Genomic DNA, 18,951 nt, shown 5'->3' with positions numbered 1-18,951 from the left:
AAAATGAAAACAATCGTGAGAAAAGAAAGCAAGGTTAGTAACAAAGAAAGACCAAACCACTAACTCAATCTAAATCAATATTTCTTACTTAAGGTATGGTCCCAAACCCTTTCATAAGCTCAGAAAATTAAAAAAAAGATTACCCAGCCTATGCTGGGGGGAAAATAGAAAATTAAAATCCCACCCAACAATTCTGAGTAAATGCATCAACCTTAAATGCATAAGGTTGCTTAAATGCAGGGAGCCCTGACCCTCTGAAATCAGCTCCCCCCAGAGAGTCACACTGCCCCCACCCTCCTCGCCTTCCGAAAGAGCTTAAAAACTCATCTTTGCCGCCAGGCTTGGGACTTTTAGATCTCCCCCCTGATCAATGAATGTTTTAAGTATGAGTGTTGAATGATTGATTTGATAGGTTTTACTTTCTTTTAATTGAATTTAATGGTTGTTTTTAATGTAGTATTAATTGGATTTATATTATTGTTCTATTTTTGTATATGCTGTGAGCTGCCCCAAGTCCTCAGAGAGGGGCAGCATACAAATCCGATTAAATAAATAAATATCTAATTTTAAGCATTTGCTCAGCCATAAACCCATAAAGGAAACCTTTGAGTCTGTCAATCCTGAGCCTTGAGAAGAAAATAGCCCAACCCTGAAACATTAAGACTAACATACCACACTCAGCAGATCATGCAACTGAAAGTGTCAGTCCTTTTATTGTTTATCTTTAGCAAACCTTGTCATGTTATAAAGATTAAAATACGTTAAGGAAAGTCTAAGTCTTTTATAGATTTTGTTCAAAATTGTGCACATAGACTAGATTATCTGTATTTTGTCTAGGGAAATTCTTTGCATTACCCACTTTGAAAGCTTCTTTTTCTTTTTCTTTTTACTGTACTATGGTCTGAGACACCCACAGGAAAAGTGTTTTCCTTAAAAACTAAGGAATCTGAGTTTGAAGGGCTGAGCATTCATTTTGCTTTTTTGCTTTGGTTGATGGGTTTCTTCTGCCTATTTATCTATAAAGCATGAATGCTAATTCCGTGGTAATCACTTAGCACAGACTGTGAATATGATCAGAAGTTTGAATTAACTCCCCAAAATGTTCAAAAATAAGTGCATCGTTGAATAAACCTATTATGCACATATCACATTTTTATGAAAAGCTCTCATACACCAGCATCAATCCAAACACCTATACAAACAGGTATAAAGAGAGTCCTTGCTAATGGGACTTTCCAAATGCATATGGTCTTTGCATGTAAACTGGTTAAGTTTGGTTAAAAGGATTTTATTACCCCATATGATTTGATAAACTGCTCTGTACTTAAAGTCAATGTACATTACTTCAAGATAGATGGGATGAAGAATCTGACCCACTAGAAGGCATCTGTCTCCTTTGGTAATGTCATTATCATCATCATCCTCATCATCCTCATCATCCTCATCATCCTCATCATCATCATCCAACAGTAACAATAAATTGACTGTTTTTAAAAAAAATTCAGATTCCAGTAGGACAACCAGGATGATTAGGAGACTGGAGACATATGAAGAACGGTTACAGGAACTGGGCATGGCTATTCTAGGTAAGAGAAGGACCAGGGAAGATCTGATAGCAGTGTATCAATATTTGAGGGGCTGCCACACAGAGGAAAGGGTCAAGCTATTTTCCAAGGCACCTGAGGGCCAGACAAGGAATAATGGAAGGAGACTGATCAAGGAGAGATTCAACTTAGAAATACCGATAAATTTTTTGACAGTGAGAACAATCAACCAATGGAACAGCTTGCCTTCAGAGTTGTGGGAGTTTCATCACCGGAGGCGTTCAAGGAGAATCGGACTGCCATTTGTCAGAAATGGTATAGGGTCTCCTGCTTGGGTGGGAGGTTGGACTAGATAACCTTCAAGGTCCCTTCCAACTCTGTTAATCTGTAAACTTGGGAATTAAAAAAACACAGGAAAAGGCTTCAAGACAACACAGGATAAGGCTTCGCCAAAAAGGCTTCAAGAGTTGTTAACCTAATCCTATGTAGCTTCTGTTCTGGTAATCTCACACTACCAACCAGAGCATACACAACTTTTGCCAGACCAATCCTTGAATACAGCTCATCTGTCTGGAACCCAGTTCGGACATAAACACTTTAGAAAATGTCCAGAGATACTTTACTATAAGAGCCCTCCACTCCTCCACTCGCAACCGAATACCCTACGCAACTAGACTTACAACCCTTGGTTTAGAAAGCTTAGAATTACGCCGCCTTAAACATGACCTAAGCATAGCCCATAAAATCATCTTCCTGTCAATGACTACTTCAGCTTCAACCACAACTACACACGAGCACACAACAGATACAAACTTAAAGGAAACCGCACCAAACTCAACTGCAATAAATACGACTTTAGTAACCAAGTAGTTGATACATGGAACTCACTACCAGACTCTGTAGCATCATCAGAGGCGGCATACAAATCTAATAAATTATTATTATTAATTATTATCACCTAACTCCCAAAACGTTACCCTTATACTATCCACTGTTGACTTCTCCACTTCCTAAGAGGTCAGTAAGGGATGTGCATAAGTGCACCAGAGTGCCTTCTGTCCCCTGTCCTAATGTTTCCCTCTTACTAGTACTGTATCATGTTATATCTTTGTATATCACCAATACGTACTTGACAAAAATAAATAAATAAATAAAAATAAAACCTAATTTGGAAAGAAAATAAAAGGGTCACCATAGGTTTTCCATTGATTTTGTAACTAGATTTCTCATCTGTGAGAGCCACCATTGTCAGCTTACTGTCCCTGCCTAATTTTCTTAAAAACCCCAAAACAAACCACTACACAAAACAGGGAAATTAAAGTATAAGAATGAGTACTCAATTACCCCTTCCCCAACTGCCTTTCTCTGGTTGAAACTGCTTTTCTTAAAATGTGCATTTCTCTCCTTATGGTACAGATTAGCTCACTCAAAGAAAAACAGCCAGGAAAGGGAAGAAGAACTTCTAAGAAAGATCAACCCCCCCTCCCCCCAAAAAAACCCCCTCTGCATTTTGTGCTTTGTATTTACTTTTCCCTTCCTCTGTTTTAGAGAACCTGGCAATAACATATGGCTGCTGCCATCATGCCTAGCTTGGCTCTTCTTTGCTAGCTGCGCGTGTGCCTTTTCTTAGCTGCTGATTACTTCAAGATGTTAAACTGTTGCTGGGGCCAAAGGAGAGAAGCAGAAACTCAGTACATTGCCAGAAGTACAGCTTAGGATAGATCCTGAATTAGAATATATACTGCTCATTTTTCAAAGATTAAAAAAGAATGCATTGGTTTTCTGTCCTCGTTTTTATTTATTTGCTTTTGACATGCACTTTACAAGGCTCTATGTCTTTGGCGTGCTTCAATTTTAGAAGAGAAAGATATGTATAGCGCCAACTATTCAATTAAGCAACAACTATTCGATTAAATTATAGCAGCAACTATTCAATTAACTATTCAGCTAGATTCAATTAAATAAATAAACAATAATAAAAGAGTTTTGGAACCTCTAAAATATTAATATATTTATTACTAGATCAAAGATACTTAATCTAATGCTATTCTAGCAAAAATATAGAAAAATTTTCCCATCAAAAAGTAAACATTTCAGGTCCTAGGAAAATTCAGGTCGGATTTAAATTATATCTACCATTCATAATCATATGATCATGTCTCTCATTTTCTCTCTTCACCCCCTACCATCCCATTCCCCATTTTATGGAAAAATAAACATTGTGGATTGAATCTTTACTGTGAAAGCTATGAGAAAGCTTTTAACCATTTATTCCCTGATGGCTTTTCTTTCCTGATTAATAATTTAGATTTGAAAAATTCAAATCCTTTACAGGAGACTTTTTATAAGAATTAGATTCGGGACAACATTGATTTGCATAACAAGTTTCACTTGAATTACTGTACTTTATAGTTCTCTGGTAAACTTTTAAAAAAGATGGTAGTTAAATTATATATCGTTTACAGGGCAAGGTTTATAGTTTATAGTTTATAGTTCACATTCTTTTTATATATACTGTACAGTATTTTACATTTAGTAAGTATTATTTCCAAACTTCTTATCTAAAGTCTTTCAAATCTTTTTGATTGCAAAGGTCATTGCATCAATTCAGTCCTGCTTCTTTTAAATTTCATAAATCGTATTAAACATTATGTAGAATTTCATATTAAAGTTTCATAAGTTTTAGAGAATTCAGAAAGCCACAGAGAAAGATAATACTTTAGCAGATGTCAGGTTACGGAGAAATCATTCTCCAGTTATCAGAGGAACTGCCCAGGGAATCTAAATAAAGCTAATAAATCCCACTTAAATACCATAATTTTCTCTCCAAAACTATCAAGAGAATAGTAAACATTCAAGATTCAGTAATAAATATTCAATAAATAAACAAACAAACAAACAAACAAACAAACAAACAAACAAATAAAAAAACAATCAGTGGAACAACATGCCACCAGAAGTTGTGAATCCTGGAACATTGGAAGTTTTTAACAAGATGTTGGATAACCATCTATCTGAAGTAGTGTAGGGTTTCCTGCCTAGGCAGGGGGTTGGACTAGAAGACCTCCAAAGTCCCTTCCAAATCTGTTGTTATTGTTCTTGTTGTTATTATTATTAATATTATTGTTATTAGTAGTAGTATTATTATTAGTAGTAATAGTAACATAGAAGATTGACAGCAGAAAAAGACCTCATGGTCCATCTAATCTGCCCTTATACTATTTCCTGTATTTTGTCTTAGGATGGATATATGTTTATCCCAGGCATGTTTAAATTCAGGTTACTGTGGATTTGCCAACCACGTCTGCTGAAAGTTTGTTCCAAGCATCTACCACTCTTTCAATAAAATAATAGTTTTTTTCTTATGAATTTGTTAATTTATTTTTATTTTTTAACACAAAATAAGATGAAAAAATAAAGATATTTGATAACATTTGAATGTTTTTGTAAGAGCTTTTCTTGTGGAAAACCTGATGCGGCCCACCTTCACCCAGACTCTACCTCCAGCGGCCCCCGGGTAAATTGAGTTTGAGACTCCTGATCTACAGTCTTCTGCAATCAGAGCCTTCGGAATACCAGGACGCTTATCATCATTCCCCATCAGGTGGCTGCCTCTCCCTCCCTTCCTTTCTCCCTCCCTCCCTCCCTCCCTCCCTCTCTCTCTCTGATCCCAATCCCGCTATCCTTACGCAGAATTCCCCCCCCCCCCGTTTCCACACACACCCTCCTCCTCTATCCGCTCTCAGCCGCCGGGCAGGCCCATCCCACCCCGCGTAACTCACCTCTCGCCACCAGTACCCAGTTGGAAGGCGGGTCTTTCCTCCTCGGATCCGCCTCTCCAAGTGAGTTTGTGCCCGATAAGTTTTGTTTTGAGACAGCAATCTGGCCGGAGGAAAGTTTGGTGGTGGCTGCGGCTCACAGCGCCCGACGCGCCCGCGGGTCCGGGTGGTGAGGAAGGGGAGCGCCTCGAGAGGGCTCCGATCGGAATCAGAAGAAGCCTGCCTGGCGGCCATGGAAGGGCCTCGGGGGCTGCCCCTGGTACTGTTGCTGCTGCCGTTGGCCTCCGCCGTGGAAGGTAAGACATTCCTCCCGGCTGCTTGGCTCCCACGGGCGGGGCGCGAGCAATTCTTTGCCCCTCCCCCCCATGGAAGTGGCGACGGGGTCCCGAGTCCTCAGGTCCGCACGGATGGCAGAAAGGCACTGCGCGATCCTGAATATCAAGGGGCGCCCTAAGAATCTTCCCCAAAAGTTGGTGTGTGTGTGTATGTGTTTGTGTGTGGAGGGCTGATGGGTCGCGATCTGACACCTGCAATTATTATCCAAAGAAAAAACGGCTCCGCAGAAGCTGGTGAACCCAGTAGGCGGGGATATTTTTAAAATAAAAAACACATGCCCATAATGAATAATGATGTATTGCATTTTATTCTTATATCTTCGCTCCTATCCTTTATTTCTTTCTTTCCTTTCTTTGCTATATATTCTACATGGTTAATCTCATTTAACCTTCATTATTTATTGGACAAAATAAAATAAATAAATGTCTATGGAAATTCTCCTCATCCAGGTCACGGTTGTCTCAAAGGTGCTTTTTCCCCCAAAGACAGCTGGCGCTTTCTTTTCATGAGAAGTGAGGGAGGGAGAGTCCAGATGCCTTTTGGAAAAACACACATTTAGGACACCCGCCAGGAATGCTGATTTCCATTTTCCCCACATAGCAAGTATTCCTGACCGAGTAGTTTCTAACGGCGGAGTCGGGACTGTGCCGGAACCAGAAAGTAAGACGTGGGTTTTTGTCTGAACTCAACGGATTCTCCAAATGGTTCCCAATACTACGGGGGGAGCCAAGTCCAGATGCAAACCTCAATTGGAGGGGCGCAATAGGTTTCTGAGGAAGACCGCTGCCTGCCTGGCACCTCTTTTCCTTCCTTGTTTTGGATGAGGCGCTTAAGATTCTGGGCTGCGCTACTTAGCCAGGCGCGGTAGAGTCCGGCGGGTTGGCGGAGAACTTGCAATCCCTCGTGAAGTTGTAAAGAGGAAGTTGGCATCTGCAGAGCAAGCCCCTCCGAAGCCTGACTCGATGGATGAGGAGGCGGGTTACTTCATACTTCTTCCACTTCTTTATTCGAGTAAAGTTCGACAAGGCAGTTTAATCGGCAAAGGACAATGGTAGACGGGGGCTGTTGAAGAATGCTTTTTTGTGTGTGCCTATTGTATTGTAGTATGTTTAACATAATAGAAGTATAAAGTAGAGATAGAAAAGATAAAGACATTTGGACAGGAACCATAGGCACAAAGGTGCATTTATGCACACCCCCTTACAGACCTCTTAGAAAATGGGAGAGGTCTTTTGTAGATAATGTAATGTAAGACTTAATGAACTCAATCTGTATAGTCTGGAGGACAGAAGGAAAAGGGGGGACATGATCGAAACATTTAAATATGTTAAAGGGTTAAATAAGGTCCAGGAGGGAAGTGTTTTTAATAGGAAAGGGAACACAAGAACAAGGGGACACAATCTGAAGTTAGTTGGGGGAAAGATCAAAAGCAACATGAGAAAATCTTATTCTACTGAAAGAGTAGTAGATCCTTGGAACAAACTTCCAGCAGACGTGGTTGGTAAATCCACAGTAACTGAATTTAAACATGCCTGGGATAAACATATATCCATTGTAAGGTAAAATACAGGAAATAGTATAAGGGCAGAGTAGATGGACCATGAGCTCTTTTTCTGCTGTCAATCTGCTATGTTTCTATGTAAAATGAATTCTGTGTTTAGAGAACCGTTTGGTCAGGGTGAGATGATATGTACAAAGATAATTATTTGTATTATATTAATTACTTGTAATGAAGGGCAATCAATCAATCAATCAATCCCCTAATTAAATAGAGATGATTTAGATTACAGTACTTTTTTATTAATATTAAATCTTAACACAAGTACATACATTCTATAAACAGTGCTTGCATTGATTTCACAGCTATCTGTTCTTATAAAAATAAAGAACTAGGAATAATGGATGTGTCCCCCAGTAATGTGTTAAATGGTGTACAATGTTGGAACCCTGGTTCTATAGCTCATAAAATTATCTTCCACTCCGTTTTACCAGCTCATAAAATTATTCTCACAAAACTTTATTCTGCATTTCTTGGATGGTAAAACATATACCAAACCTGCATTTAATAATATGCATGTATGAAGAAGGCTGAGATCCGGTACTGTTTTTTGGCATGGGTATAGGAAATGCATGCCAGCTGGTAATATGACTCATCCCATATCTGAAGAGAAATATGCCAAAGAAAAATATAGCAGCTTTAAAGGGCTAATCTACAGTAATCTATTCTGGGATGGGAGGGAGCTATTCCTAAAAACCAAAGTGAATTGATTACTTTGGTGTGTGCCTTGAAAAAGTCATCTGAGATAACAGTCATCAAATATGGAGTTTGGAAGTGAGGCTGGAACCTATGCTTCTTCAGCCTTTGGTTTTTTAATTTGTTAAGCAACTTTCCCATGGATTCCTCCCTAAAGGCAAAATCCATAGTTCTTATGCAATGAGGTGTGTGCACAAATGGTAGATGTGCCAGAGGTGCTTTGTCCATTCATGCTCTCTAAAGCGCCTGTTGGTTTTCTTCTGAAGACATCTTCAAGCCATGCCCAACTCCCAGTAAAGTACAGTGACACAAGCTACATCTTCAGTCGCCCCTATTAACCATGCTAGTTAACCTGATTAGTGTGGGGTTCAGATCTAAGTGGGGATTCATGATATGCTAAAATGTGGTTATTTAACTATTGCTGCCAATATTGCTTCAGAAAAGGAGATCAACGTCTCCCTTTTAATTAGAATGTCCCATTTACTGTTTCTAAGAAAAACTTAGAAACTTTATTAATTCGTGTTCCATAAGGAAAGTAAACTTACTATGGACAAATCAAGAGAAGCGGTCAACGCCTGGAACACATTTCCTGACTCTGTAGTCTCTTCCCCAAACCCCCAAAACCTTAATCTTAGACTGTCTACCCTTGATCTTACCCCAATCCTAAGAGGTCTGTAAGTGTCGTGTATAAGCGCGCTAACGTACCTACTGTCCTTGTCCTAATGTACCCATGGATTCGCAAAATATCATGTATTCATAATCATGCATGTATTTCTTAAATATTCACAAACATGTTTATACCTTATTTATACTTTATAATCATATACACTTTTGAGCAAATATTTGTTTGTTTGTTTGTTTGTTTACTTAGTCAAACAAGTATAGGATTGTAGTTTGTATAAGCATAACATAAGTAGTATGTAATGATAAAAGAAGACAGTAGGACAGGGATCGTAGGCAAAATGGTGCGCTTATGCACACCCCTTACAAACCTCTTAGAAAAGGGGGGGGTCAACTGTAGAAATGGACAAAAGGCAAACTGGAAGTTCATAAAATCGGACTTCTGGTTTACCCCTTATGCTGTTTTTGCACTCCTGAGCCTTTATGGAAGCTTCCTGAAGCCCCGGAGTATGAAAAACAGCACAATGGGAAAATCGGAAGTTCGTTTTGCAAACTTCCGGTTTGCTCATTGGGCTGTTTTTCCATTCTGGGTCTTCAGGGAAGTTTCCCTAAAGCCTCTGAAGGGCAAAAGGGCTTTCTCCAAGATCGAAAATCAGCTGGCAAGCGCACACAAGCGTACTGGAGCTGACATAGGGCAACGCATCACGTGCCCTATGATGTGGCTCCATGTGCGACCTGTGGTACGCGTGCCATAGGTTTGCCGTCATGGGTATTAAGGTTTCCTGCTTTGAGCAGGGTTTTGGACTAGAAGACCTCTGAACTCCCTTTCAACCCTATGATTCTATATTCTGTGTTTTAGTTTTGTTAGTTCTCCCTTCTTTTTTTATCTGTACTTGTAATGGGACTGTCAGCAATAATATTAAGAGGAAGTTAGTTTTTGTACCATGTACACACATATTATTGGATTAGTCACGTCATATCTCCAAACAAGATGAGATATTAATTATACCGTAGAATTCAGCTGAAAATATAGTCAGGTTTTGACATAAACTTTTATAATCTGTACCAAGAGTGCCTTAAGAAATAAGATATATCCGGGACAAATTCTGGGAAAGCAAATGTTCAGAACATCATGGATTCTGAGGGATCATTAAAGAAAAAGAAGAACGGTTTCAGGAACTGGGCATGGCTAGTTTGATGAGGAGAACGACCAGGGGAGACATGATAACAGTGTTCCAATATCTCAAGGGTTGCCACAAAGAAGAAGGAGTCAACCTATTCTCCAAAGCACCTGTGGGCAGAACAAAAAGCAATGGGTGGAAGCTGAACAAGGTGAGAAGCAACTTAAAACTAAGAAGAAATTTCCTGACAGTTAGAACAATTAATCAGTGGAACAGCTTGCCTCCAGAAGTTGTGAATGCTCCAACACTGGAAGTTTCTAAGACGATGGTGGATAACCATCTGTCTGAAGTAGTGTAGGGTTTCCTGCCTAGCAGGTGGTTGGACTAGAAGACCTCCAAGGTCCCTTCCAATTCTGTTGTTGTTGTTGTTATATGCAATTAATGTGAAAATAAAGGCAAGTATAGGTGGCTCCTTTGTATTTTGGCAACATTTAAGGAAGAAGTCTGTGACTTTGGAAGCTAAATGAGGGAAAGTGCAGTTAAGTTTTTCTGTAGATGAAATTTAATTTAGTTTTATTTAATTTATTTTATTTATATGCCTCCCAATTTCATGGGACTCAGGGATTTGCAAATATGCAAGGATAATTTGCAAATATTCAGGGATTAATTAATCACAGTGTTTGTGATTAAAACAGTGAGTTAATGGTTTCACACATGCAGTCCTATATAAGTCCTATTTTGGGGGCAGTAATGATTTCCAATTTCATGCCTGCTTCTCCTTTGACTTTGTGCGAAGCTGGCAGGTAGCATTGGAAATCACAATCACATGACCATAGTAGTGTGGCAATGCTGCAGTGACCACACCTTTGCCAATGCAACTGGTGCGAAGATCCCAAAAAATTCAATTACACAGCAGTGAATGGTCCCGGATTTTATCAGCATTCTTTAAGTTAGTGGATTTAAGGTCCTTGATTCAAAAATTATTGTGCAATCATGCACCGTTTGGAATAATTATAGGTTACAAACAGATAAGCAGGCAGGAGAGTTTTAGTACTGTATAGATCAGGAGTGGGCAAAGGTGGCTCTTCTATGACTTGTGGACTTCAACTCCCAGAATTCCTGAGCCAATCATGCTAGCTCAGGAATTCTGGGAGTTGAAGTCCACCTGTCATAGAAGAGCCAACTGTGCCTACTCCTGGTATAGATTATCAGCGTCTTGAACTGAACCTGCAAGTATACTGGCAACCTGTATAGCTCACAGAACAGAGTTGTGATGTGTGCTGATCTGTGTGATCACATGCTGTGCTGCTGCACTTTGGAAAAGCTGAAACTTCCAGGTTCTATATGGAATATGTTACATATTTGTCATGTGGAACTTTAATTTTGTTGAAGATTATATTTGCTGTTTATTTTGTGCTCACAACATTCACATGGATAAATGCATTGCAATCTACAACCCATTTCTTTGTGAGAAAAAAATGGTAACAAATGTTTCAGAGGCTTTTGGGTGTCTGTTTATCTGTATATGTGGATAATAAATGTAATAAAATTAAAGAAAGAAAGAAACAAATCTCTAGCAAAGTACAGTACAGCAGCTGGGAGAGGACCTTTTCCTTCATATCCCAATAGGACTTTAACTATCAGAGACAACCAGGGATTAATAAAGGCCTTCACATAAACACCTCCCACAAAAGTACCCTAGGTGTTTAATAATAATTGTTCACATCAGAAAATAATCAAGGAAAGTGTTGTATATTCTCCTGGTCAGTTGGAGGATGGTGAAGAGTTTGATGACTCTGATACAGATAGTGTTTATGAATTAGTAGCAGGTCCTGGGTTGCAGGTATCAGAACAGGTGGGAGGCCAGCCACAGGATGTTGCTATGAGTCCAGACTCCAGTGAAGAAGAGACAGATAATCGCTGGGTAAATCCTCACTTCAGAAGAGTTCAAAAACACAGAGAACAAGTGATAGGGAAGAGATATTAAGGGGAGGAAGGGGTTAATTACTGGAGTGATTTCTGTATTGCAGTTTGAATATGGAGGAGAGGAGAAATAAAGATGGAGTTTTTGATTATGAAATCCTGCATTCAGTAAGTGTTATTCCCAATGTAACCAAAGTTCTACCAGAATCCAGAACAGAAAACAATACAGGGAAAAAAGAATACTTATAAAACTATTGTAAAGGAAGGTTTATAAAGAGTTGTAAAAGGAACAGAAGTAGAAACTAGCACACAAATACAAAACTATTTGGTTGAAATATGGTGAAGACAATAAGAAGCTTGGAAGATAACATGGAGGGCAATGTTTCTGAAAGTGAACATGAAACAAAATATAGTGATAAACCGCTGTCTCTTAATTTACAGGTCTTGCTAGTGGAAAAAGTGAAGCAAAGGAATTTGGCTTGACAACATCTACCAAGTCATATTCACATGAGATGGACTCCATAAATGTACAACCATTAGCCGAATCCTTTCTGGCTTGGTTAATTTATACTTCTCCAATCAGCACATTATCACCTCCTATGGATTCCAAGTTTGTGAAGATCAGTACAGTCACCTCATCAGGAGATCATGCAAGTCATCTTCTCCAGCCAATTAAGTTTAATCCTACAGTAGGAACGATATTAAGTGCTGAACATATGGATATCAAATTTAATTGCTCAATCAATATTCCCAAGTCACTGGTCAATCAAGACTTCTCACTTATTACCTTGTGGAAGAATGGGAAGGAAATTGAAGTTGGCAGCCACTATTACCAGTTTGATGATAATGAATTAACCACTATGCAAGCTGCTTTCAGGTAATCAATTATATTCCATTTAATTTTAATTTTTAACTTTTTTCTGGAGTTAAATAATTATGGAATGTTAGAATGCGAACATTGCAGATGGTTACATTTGGAAAGCACACCAGATTTAAGAAATCTAATTTTAGGACTATTTTCGGAAAAGATCAAATATGAAACAAATGGGGACAGTGAATGAATTATTTCATTCTCTCCTTATCCTGAATTGTGGAACATGTATTTCACTGAACATCCTTGAAAAGATTCAGAAACTAGAATGCAGCAGCATGTGTTGTCTTGCTAAAAATTTTATGTATTTAACGGGATGAATATAGTCACTGTATTGGCCAAGAAAAGATTATCTAGAAATATATTTAGAGAGCTTCTAGCCAAACATAGCGTCCATTAATTTTGAGTTTGGATTGTGTGAGTAGATGCCCCCCTTGTAATGGCATGTGGGAATGACCTTAGGAGATAGGAAGAAGAGCCCTAGCCTAAACAATGGTTTGATAAACAAAATACGGGTCTGAACGAGGAGGAGTGGTAAAAATGTCTCAGAAGGAACCTTCCCTAGTTTTTCAGAGCATAAAAATGAGGGGTGGCAGAGGTACTTTCAGACTTGAAATATTCTGTTAATGTAACCTTACAATAAAGGCAGAGCTAGTAATCTTAGGTGTGCTTCTTATCTGGACTATTTCAGAAGGCTACCAATCCTCCTCTATTACCCAAACATCTTTCCCTCCTCTCTATATAGTAAGCAAAGTGAAATCCCAACCCATGGGATTCATAGGGTAGTAACAAGTTCATCCCAACCCATGAACTTGTTACTCTGTCTTGTTACTCTGTATATACCAGTGATGGCGGACCTTTTTGGCATAGATTGCCCAAACTGGAACATGTGTGCATGTGTGCATGCTGAGGTACCAGAAACATGAAGACCAGCTGGGTGATGGGCACATGCCATTTTTGGGGCATTTCCAGGCCATTTTTCAGACTATTTTGGGGTCTTTTCCACGCCATTTTAAAGCTGTTATCAGGCTGTTTTGGGGGCTATTTCCAACCCAAAAGCGTTCCAACAAAAGACCTGAAAATGACCTGAAAAACGCCCTGAAAATGGGCCCAAAACAGCCCATAGAATGGCCTGAGGACAGTCCAAAAAACAGCCTGGGAAATGGTCTGAAAAAACGCCCAGAAACTGCCTAGTTTTGGACTGTTTTCAGGCCGTTTTACAGTGTTCCAGCACTCACGAAAATGCGCACCAGAAACCAGAAGAGCAACTGACATTAGTGCGCGTGCCCATAGAGAAGGCTCTGCCTGCCACCTCTGGCACGTGTGCCATAGGTTCCCCATTGTGAATCTATACCAGTGATGGCGAACCTTTTCTCCTTGGAGGGAGGAGTCGACAGTCAGGATAGAATGGGTTGTACTCGTTCGTCAGAGTCGTGTCCGAGTCATAGAAGTATAAAAATGCTGCAAACCACCCACAGGCTCCAGTTTTTTTTACTTTCCTCTAACAGAGATACCCCGTGGCAGCACAACCAACTCTAACTGTGACTCCTTCCTTTGCTTCTAGATTAGGTCAGTAATTCAAATTCACCCCCTTAAATTTGATGAATTTAAATTTGGTGCTGAGGGAGCAGTGGGGCGTGGTGGCCTTCTGGTCCAGCCCTATCTGCTGGTGGCTAGGGCTCTTGGTCCATCCCACTCCCAGCTCCACCTGTCTCCTCGGTCTTTAGGGCTGCCTTGGAGCCTTTTGCAGGCAAGCCCTAGGCCTGGTGAGGGATCCTAGCTGGTTACAGCGGGATCCCCATTGCCAACATCCCACCATGCTTTTTTGCACTCCAGGGCATCCGGAGGGTGAAACAGCCATTCCCAAGGCTGAAAATCAGCTGGCCAGCACACGCATGCCCGCTGGAGCTGACATAGGACAACGTCTCACGTGCCCTCCAATATGGCTCTGTGTGCTATCTGTGGCACACGTGCCATAGGTTCGCCATCATGGATCTATATCCTAGGGCAGTGATGGTGAGCCTTTTTTTCCTTGGGTGCCAAAAGACCATGTATGTACATGCACGAGTGCCCACGCCCATAATGGGGAGGGCAAACACAGCTTCCCCCACAGGCCCTCTGGAGACTTGAAATGGCCTGTTTTCCAGCTTCTAGTTGGCTCAGTAGCTTCGTGTTTCACCCTCCCCAGGCTCCAAAGGCTTCCCTGGAGCCAGGGGAGAGTAAAAATGCCCTCTCCCATCCTCCCGGAGGCTCCCTGGAAACCAAAAATGTCCTCCCAGAGCCTCTGTGTGAGCCAAAAATCAGCTGGCCGGCACACACATGCACATTGGAGCTGAGCTAAGGCAACGGCTCACATGCCAGCAGATATGGCTCCGTGTGCTACCTGTGGCACCCGTGCCATAGGTTTCTGAATACCACATCTTTAAAACTCTGTTTTTTCCCTGCTCCTGTAGCACAGTTCATGAGAGTTTCATAGTCCCTTTTGGGACTATGAAGAATTAGGATTCCAGTACTTGGAAACATTTATAAGTGCTGAGAGTGCTCTTTTTAAAAAGTTCCAGAGTTATTTCCCTTGGGGATTGCCTTCCTACGATATTTATTTTTAACTAACCTTAAAATGCTGCAGCATTTATTTCAGTATGAAGAAGGAATACCAGAGTCTTGACTAAGTCACTGAATACTGATGGCCTTATAAGTCTTTTTTTCCCCGTTTTCTTCTATAGTATTCCCAATGCTCAGCATTCTGATAAAGGGTCATATACCTGCAAATTGACAATTGAGAATGAGGAAATTGAATCAGATCCTATTTTGATTTTGTTGGAAGGTAAGTTTGGATCGGGAATAAGTACTTGTTGGCTAAAACGGGGTGATTTTGCAAAACAATCTGACAGTGATAATTCCTAGAGAACCAGATTTACAGAAGAAATTGATTAAATTAAGACTGGGAAAATTATTTATAGAATAAGTAAAGGAGTGGCTGGCCAAGGTTCTTCTCATCATGCTAAATCATTGAAGGTCTCTCTCCCTCCCTCATTCCCTCCCCTTCTGCCTCTCTCTACTTACTTCTAGAAAATAAGTGGTAATTGACTTCCCCTTGGCCTCCTACATAAATGCTGCTTATTACGGTTTCTGACCTCCCTCATTTTGGTCCTTGTTATCTCGATAATTGTAATTTAGCAACCTCTGGGAAACCCCATGTTCCTCACATCAGTTCTAGTTGCTGATATGGGGAGGAAAAACTCCACAGGCAGATGGCATTGTTTTTAATGCGAAAAAAGTTAGAATTGACTACATTCTCATATTCTCCTTTGCCAGGGAAGAGATGGTTTAGAAATATTGTGGTATTACCTGAATGATAGAGATTACTTCGGTTGCTCCTGAGATATTTTTATTCTGTCTTAGACAACATCATTGGTTACATACTGGTCAAGGGAATGGAGACCAGTCTCTTCCAACTTAATTAATGTGTCTAACATGTATTTTGAGTATACTTCAGGCTCATTTTTGTTACAAACTTAGAAATCACTGCCTTGTTAGGTTAAATGGACTTCAAAAGCAACCTTGGGGACTTCAACATTTACGGATTCCAACTCCAAGAATTCCATAGATAGCTTGGGGTATTTGGGGAGTCTACACATCTTAAAATTGCTGAGGTTAAGAAAACTAACTTAAAGTAACATTTTTTCAGGCTGGAGCCCTACAAGGGTCTTCATTAACTAGGAATACTGGAAATTGTAGCACCTAATGCACCAGTTTGAAGTTGTTGGGGAGGGGTTGGGACATCACAGTATTACTTTTGATGATTTTCTCCAATATTGGGCAGGAAGATTTATCACCAATCCATGAACTTCCCATTTCAGATTTGCTGTAATAAGAAACAAAGAGATAGTATTTGATGCTTGATCCATGGAAGTTATTGAGTTGAACCACAAGATATCTGACTGGGCACATCTAGAGAGAGTGAAAAAGACCTTGGGGATTTGTTGTGACTCTCTTCCTTAATGCACAGTTTCCATCTAAATAGACACAATTTTTTATAAAGTTCTATGGTATGAAAACAGAACAGGGAATGAGTGGCTGTGTGGTCCAGATTAGCACAGGCATGGTAGAAAAAGCAGATTACAGAAGATGTTTGATAGACTATCAGATATAGATATTAATTAAAATATGAAGGCAAAGGGGAAATATTCTAAAGCAAGGTTGTCAAACTCCTGGTCCATGGGCCGGATGAATCACACACTGGCCACACTCACGCCCAGTTTATCTAAGGGGGGGGGAGTCCCAATATGTCATGTCCCACCACCGTGACAATGTGAGTTTGACACCCCTGTTCTAAAAGCATGCACAGGTTTCAGATTTTGAACAGGATAAATCCTATCTCAATTGATATATGGTAAAGAATGGGAGTAGCAAGATTACTACTCCATTCTGCTCAGTTGCTTAATTCTTCCATGAAATGAAGATCATTTTGAAAGTGCTATTTCAAATAACAAGAAGTTATTTTGAAAGTACTATTTTTAGGCTTAAGTGTCATCTGCTCCTATCCATTTTGGCTGGTGCACTTAACTTTGTTGTTAATAAATCAATAAATAAAAATACAACAATGCCAGCACACCCTTAATCATTGTGCTGAGTATCAAGATTCTTTCCTTACCCTGTTTTTTTAAAATAACTCATCATTTTTAAAATATGTTCACCAGTGGATTGCTGAAACTAGGACACAACGTGAATTGGTTCACTGATCATTTATATATGTTTATATTTTCTTATGTGATTTAGTATTTAAAAATATATAACAGAAGATTATTCTATGAAACATCAAAAGAAGCCACGAACTCCTTAACTATTCTTTACTTTAAAACAGCATGGTGGTGGGAAAATTCTGGGGATTGAAGTCCACACAGTCTTAAAGTTGAAAAACACTGAACTCTTGTGTTTGTCCCTTGATCCTATTAAGGTTGCTCATCTCTGAGGCTGACAGCTATTAAATATGGGACTTATTATCTCAAGTCCAAGACCTCTGAATGACACTGCAATGAGAAATCATTGTACAGTGGTACCTCATCTTACGAACGCCTCTTCTAACGAACTTTTCAAGATACGAACCCGGTGTTTAAGATTTTTTTGCCTCTTCTTCTGAACTATTTTCACCTTACGAACCCAAGCCACTGCTGCTGGGATGAAGGGGTTTCTTTTTTCCCCCTTTTTTGAAGAAAGAAAAGGGAGGGGCGGCTTGGAGCGGGAAAGACTTTGCATTAAAAGTAGAACAGCGTGCTTGCAGAGGCCCTGAAAGGGTGTCTTTTAAAGAAAGAAAGGGGAGGGGCGGCTTGGAGGGGGAAGACTTTGGAGAGAACAGCCACAGGCACTGAAAGAGTGTCTTTTGAAGAAAGAAAAGGGAAGGGCACCCCCCTTGCCTTTCTTCCTTCCCACTCACCCTTTAGCCTAGCCTTTCTTCTTCCACCCGCCCCCTTTAGCTGCTCCTCCCTGCCCTCTGTTTGCCTCCCTTCTAAAGTTTGGGATTTTCCTGAAGGATTTGCATGCATTATTTGCTTTTACATTGATTCCTATGGGAAACATTGTTTCGTCTTACGAACTTTTCACCTTACGAACCTCCTCCTGGAACCAATTATGTTCGTATCATGAGGTACCACTGTACTTAATTAATCTTATAAATCCAGTCTTTCCAATCTGAAGAAACCCAGATGTCATGACTTACAACTCCTGCCATCCATAGTCCTACAATGAAAAAAACCTTCATGGATTGGAGAGGCCATTGTAGTTCTACGTATCTCTTGTTTTCAACTTATGAGTAGTGCTTTTACTTCTGCTGCCTGCAGGACTGCCACATTTCATTAAGCAGCCCCAGGGGCTGAATGTTACCCGAAATGAACCATTCAACCTCACATGTCATGCTGTGGGGCCTCCTGAGCCCGTTGAGATTCGCTGGCATTGGAACAGCAACCAAATCCCAGAGAAAACTGACATTTCTCCATCTGTGCTGAGCATGCCAGGTGAGTTAAATCCATTTTTCCTCACACAAATCTAGTTTGCTATTCTGCATTGGAACAGGGGAAAGTTAAAATAACTGAAGCCTGTAATTGATCACATAGTTAAGTCCTGGACATTCAGTCTTGATCTTAAAATGAGCAGTTTAACGATACATTTATTTTAAAAGGAGTAGCCCAAATGGACTAAAACAATTTTAAAAAATTTGCCTATTGCAATAGGAAATGATTTAATAACAGAAAACTAAGAGTTTTTTTTACAATCAGCAGTAGATGTGTGTGTAGGCATGTGCGCATAATGGTATAATATATAGTACATATTATGTGCAGGTGGATAGATATTTTACATGAAGATGATCCTAGATTTAATTAGTGATGTGCCATAGTTAAAAAACTAAAAGGCTATTTACTATGCTGTAAGATTAAAAAGCTGTTTTAAGATGGATGGCTATACAAATGTTAGAAATCAATTAACCCTTTAGGCTTTTATAGTTGAA

At 39.9% G+C, this 18,951-nt stretch overlaps 1 protein-coding gene across 2 annotated transcripts in view; it reads left to right on the top strand.

Annotated features, from left to right (window-relative positions):
• The first annotated feature begins 5,378 nt into the window (after positions 1-5,378).
• MERTK (MER proto-oncogene, tyrosine kinase) overlaps positions 5,379-18,951 on the top strand; it is a 138,341-nt gene continuing 124,768 nt past the window's right edge. For both annotated transcript variants that reach the window (XM_070734622.1, XM_070734621.1), the window contains exons 1-4: positions 5,379-5,619; positions 12,020-12,455; positions 15,173-15,273; positions 18,287-18,460. In XM_070734622.1, coding sequence (XP_070590723.1) covers positions 5,556-5,619; positions 12,020-12,455; positions 15,173-15,273; positions 18,287-18,460 — 775 coding nt within the window. In that variant the 5' untranslated portion in view covers positions 5,379-5,555. The remainder of the gene's footprint in view (positions 5,620-12,019; positions 12,456-15,172; positions 15,274-18,286; positions 18,461-18,951) is intronic.

Source organism: Erythrolamprus reginae, chromosome 1 (assembly GCF_031021105.1).
Source record: "Erythrolamprus reginae isolate rEryReg1 chromosome 1, rEryReg1.hap1, whole genome shotgun sequence".
Taxonomy (NCBI): domain Eukaryota; kingdom Metazoa; phylum Chordata; class Lepidosauria; order Squamata; family Dipsadidae; genus Erythrolamprus; species Erythrolamprus reginae.
This window is presented reverse-complemented; position numbering and strand designations above follow the sequence as displayed.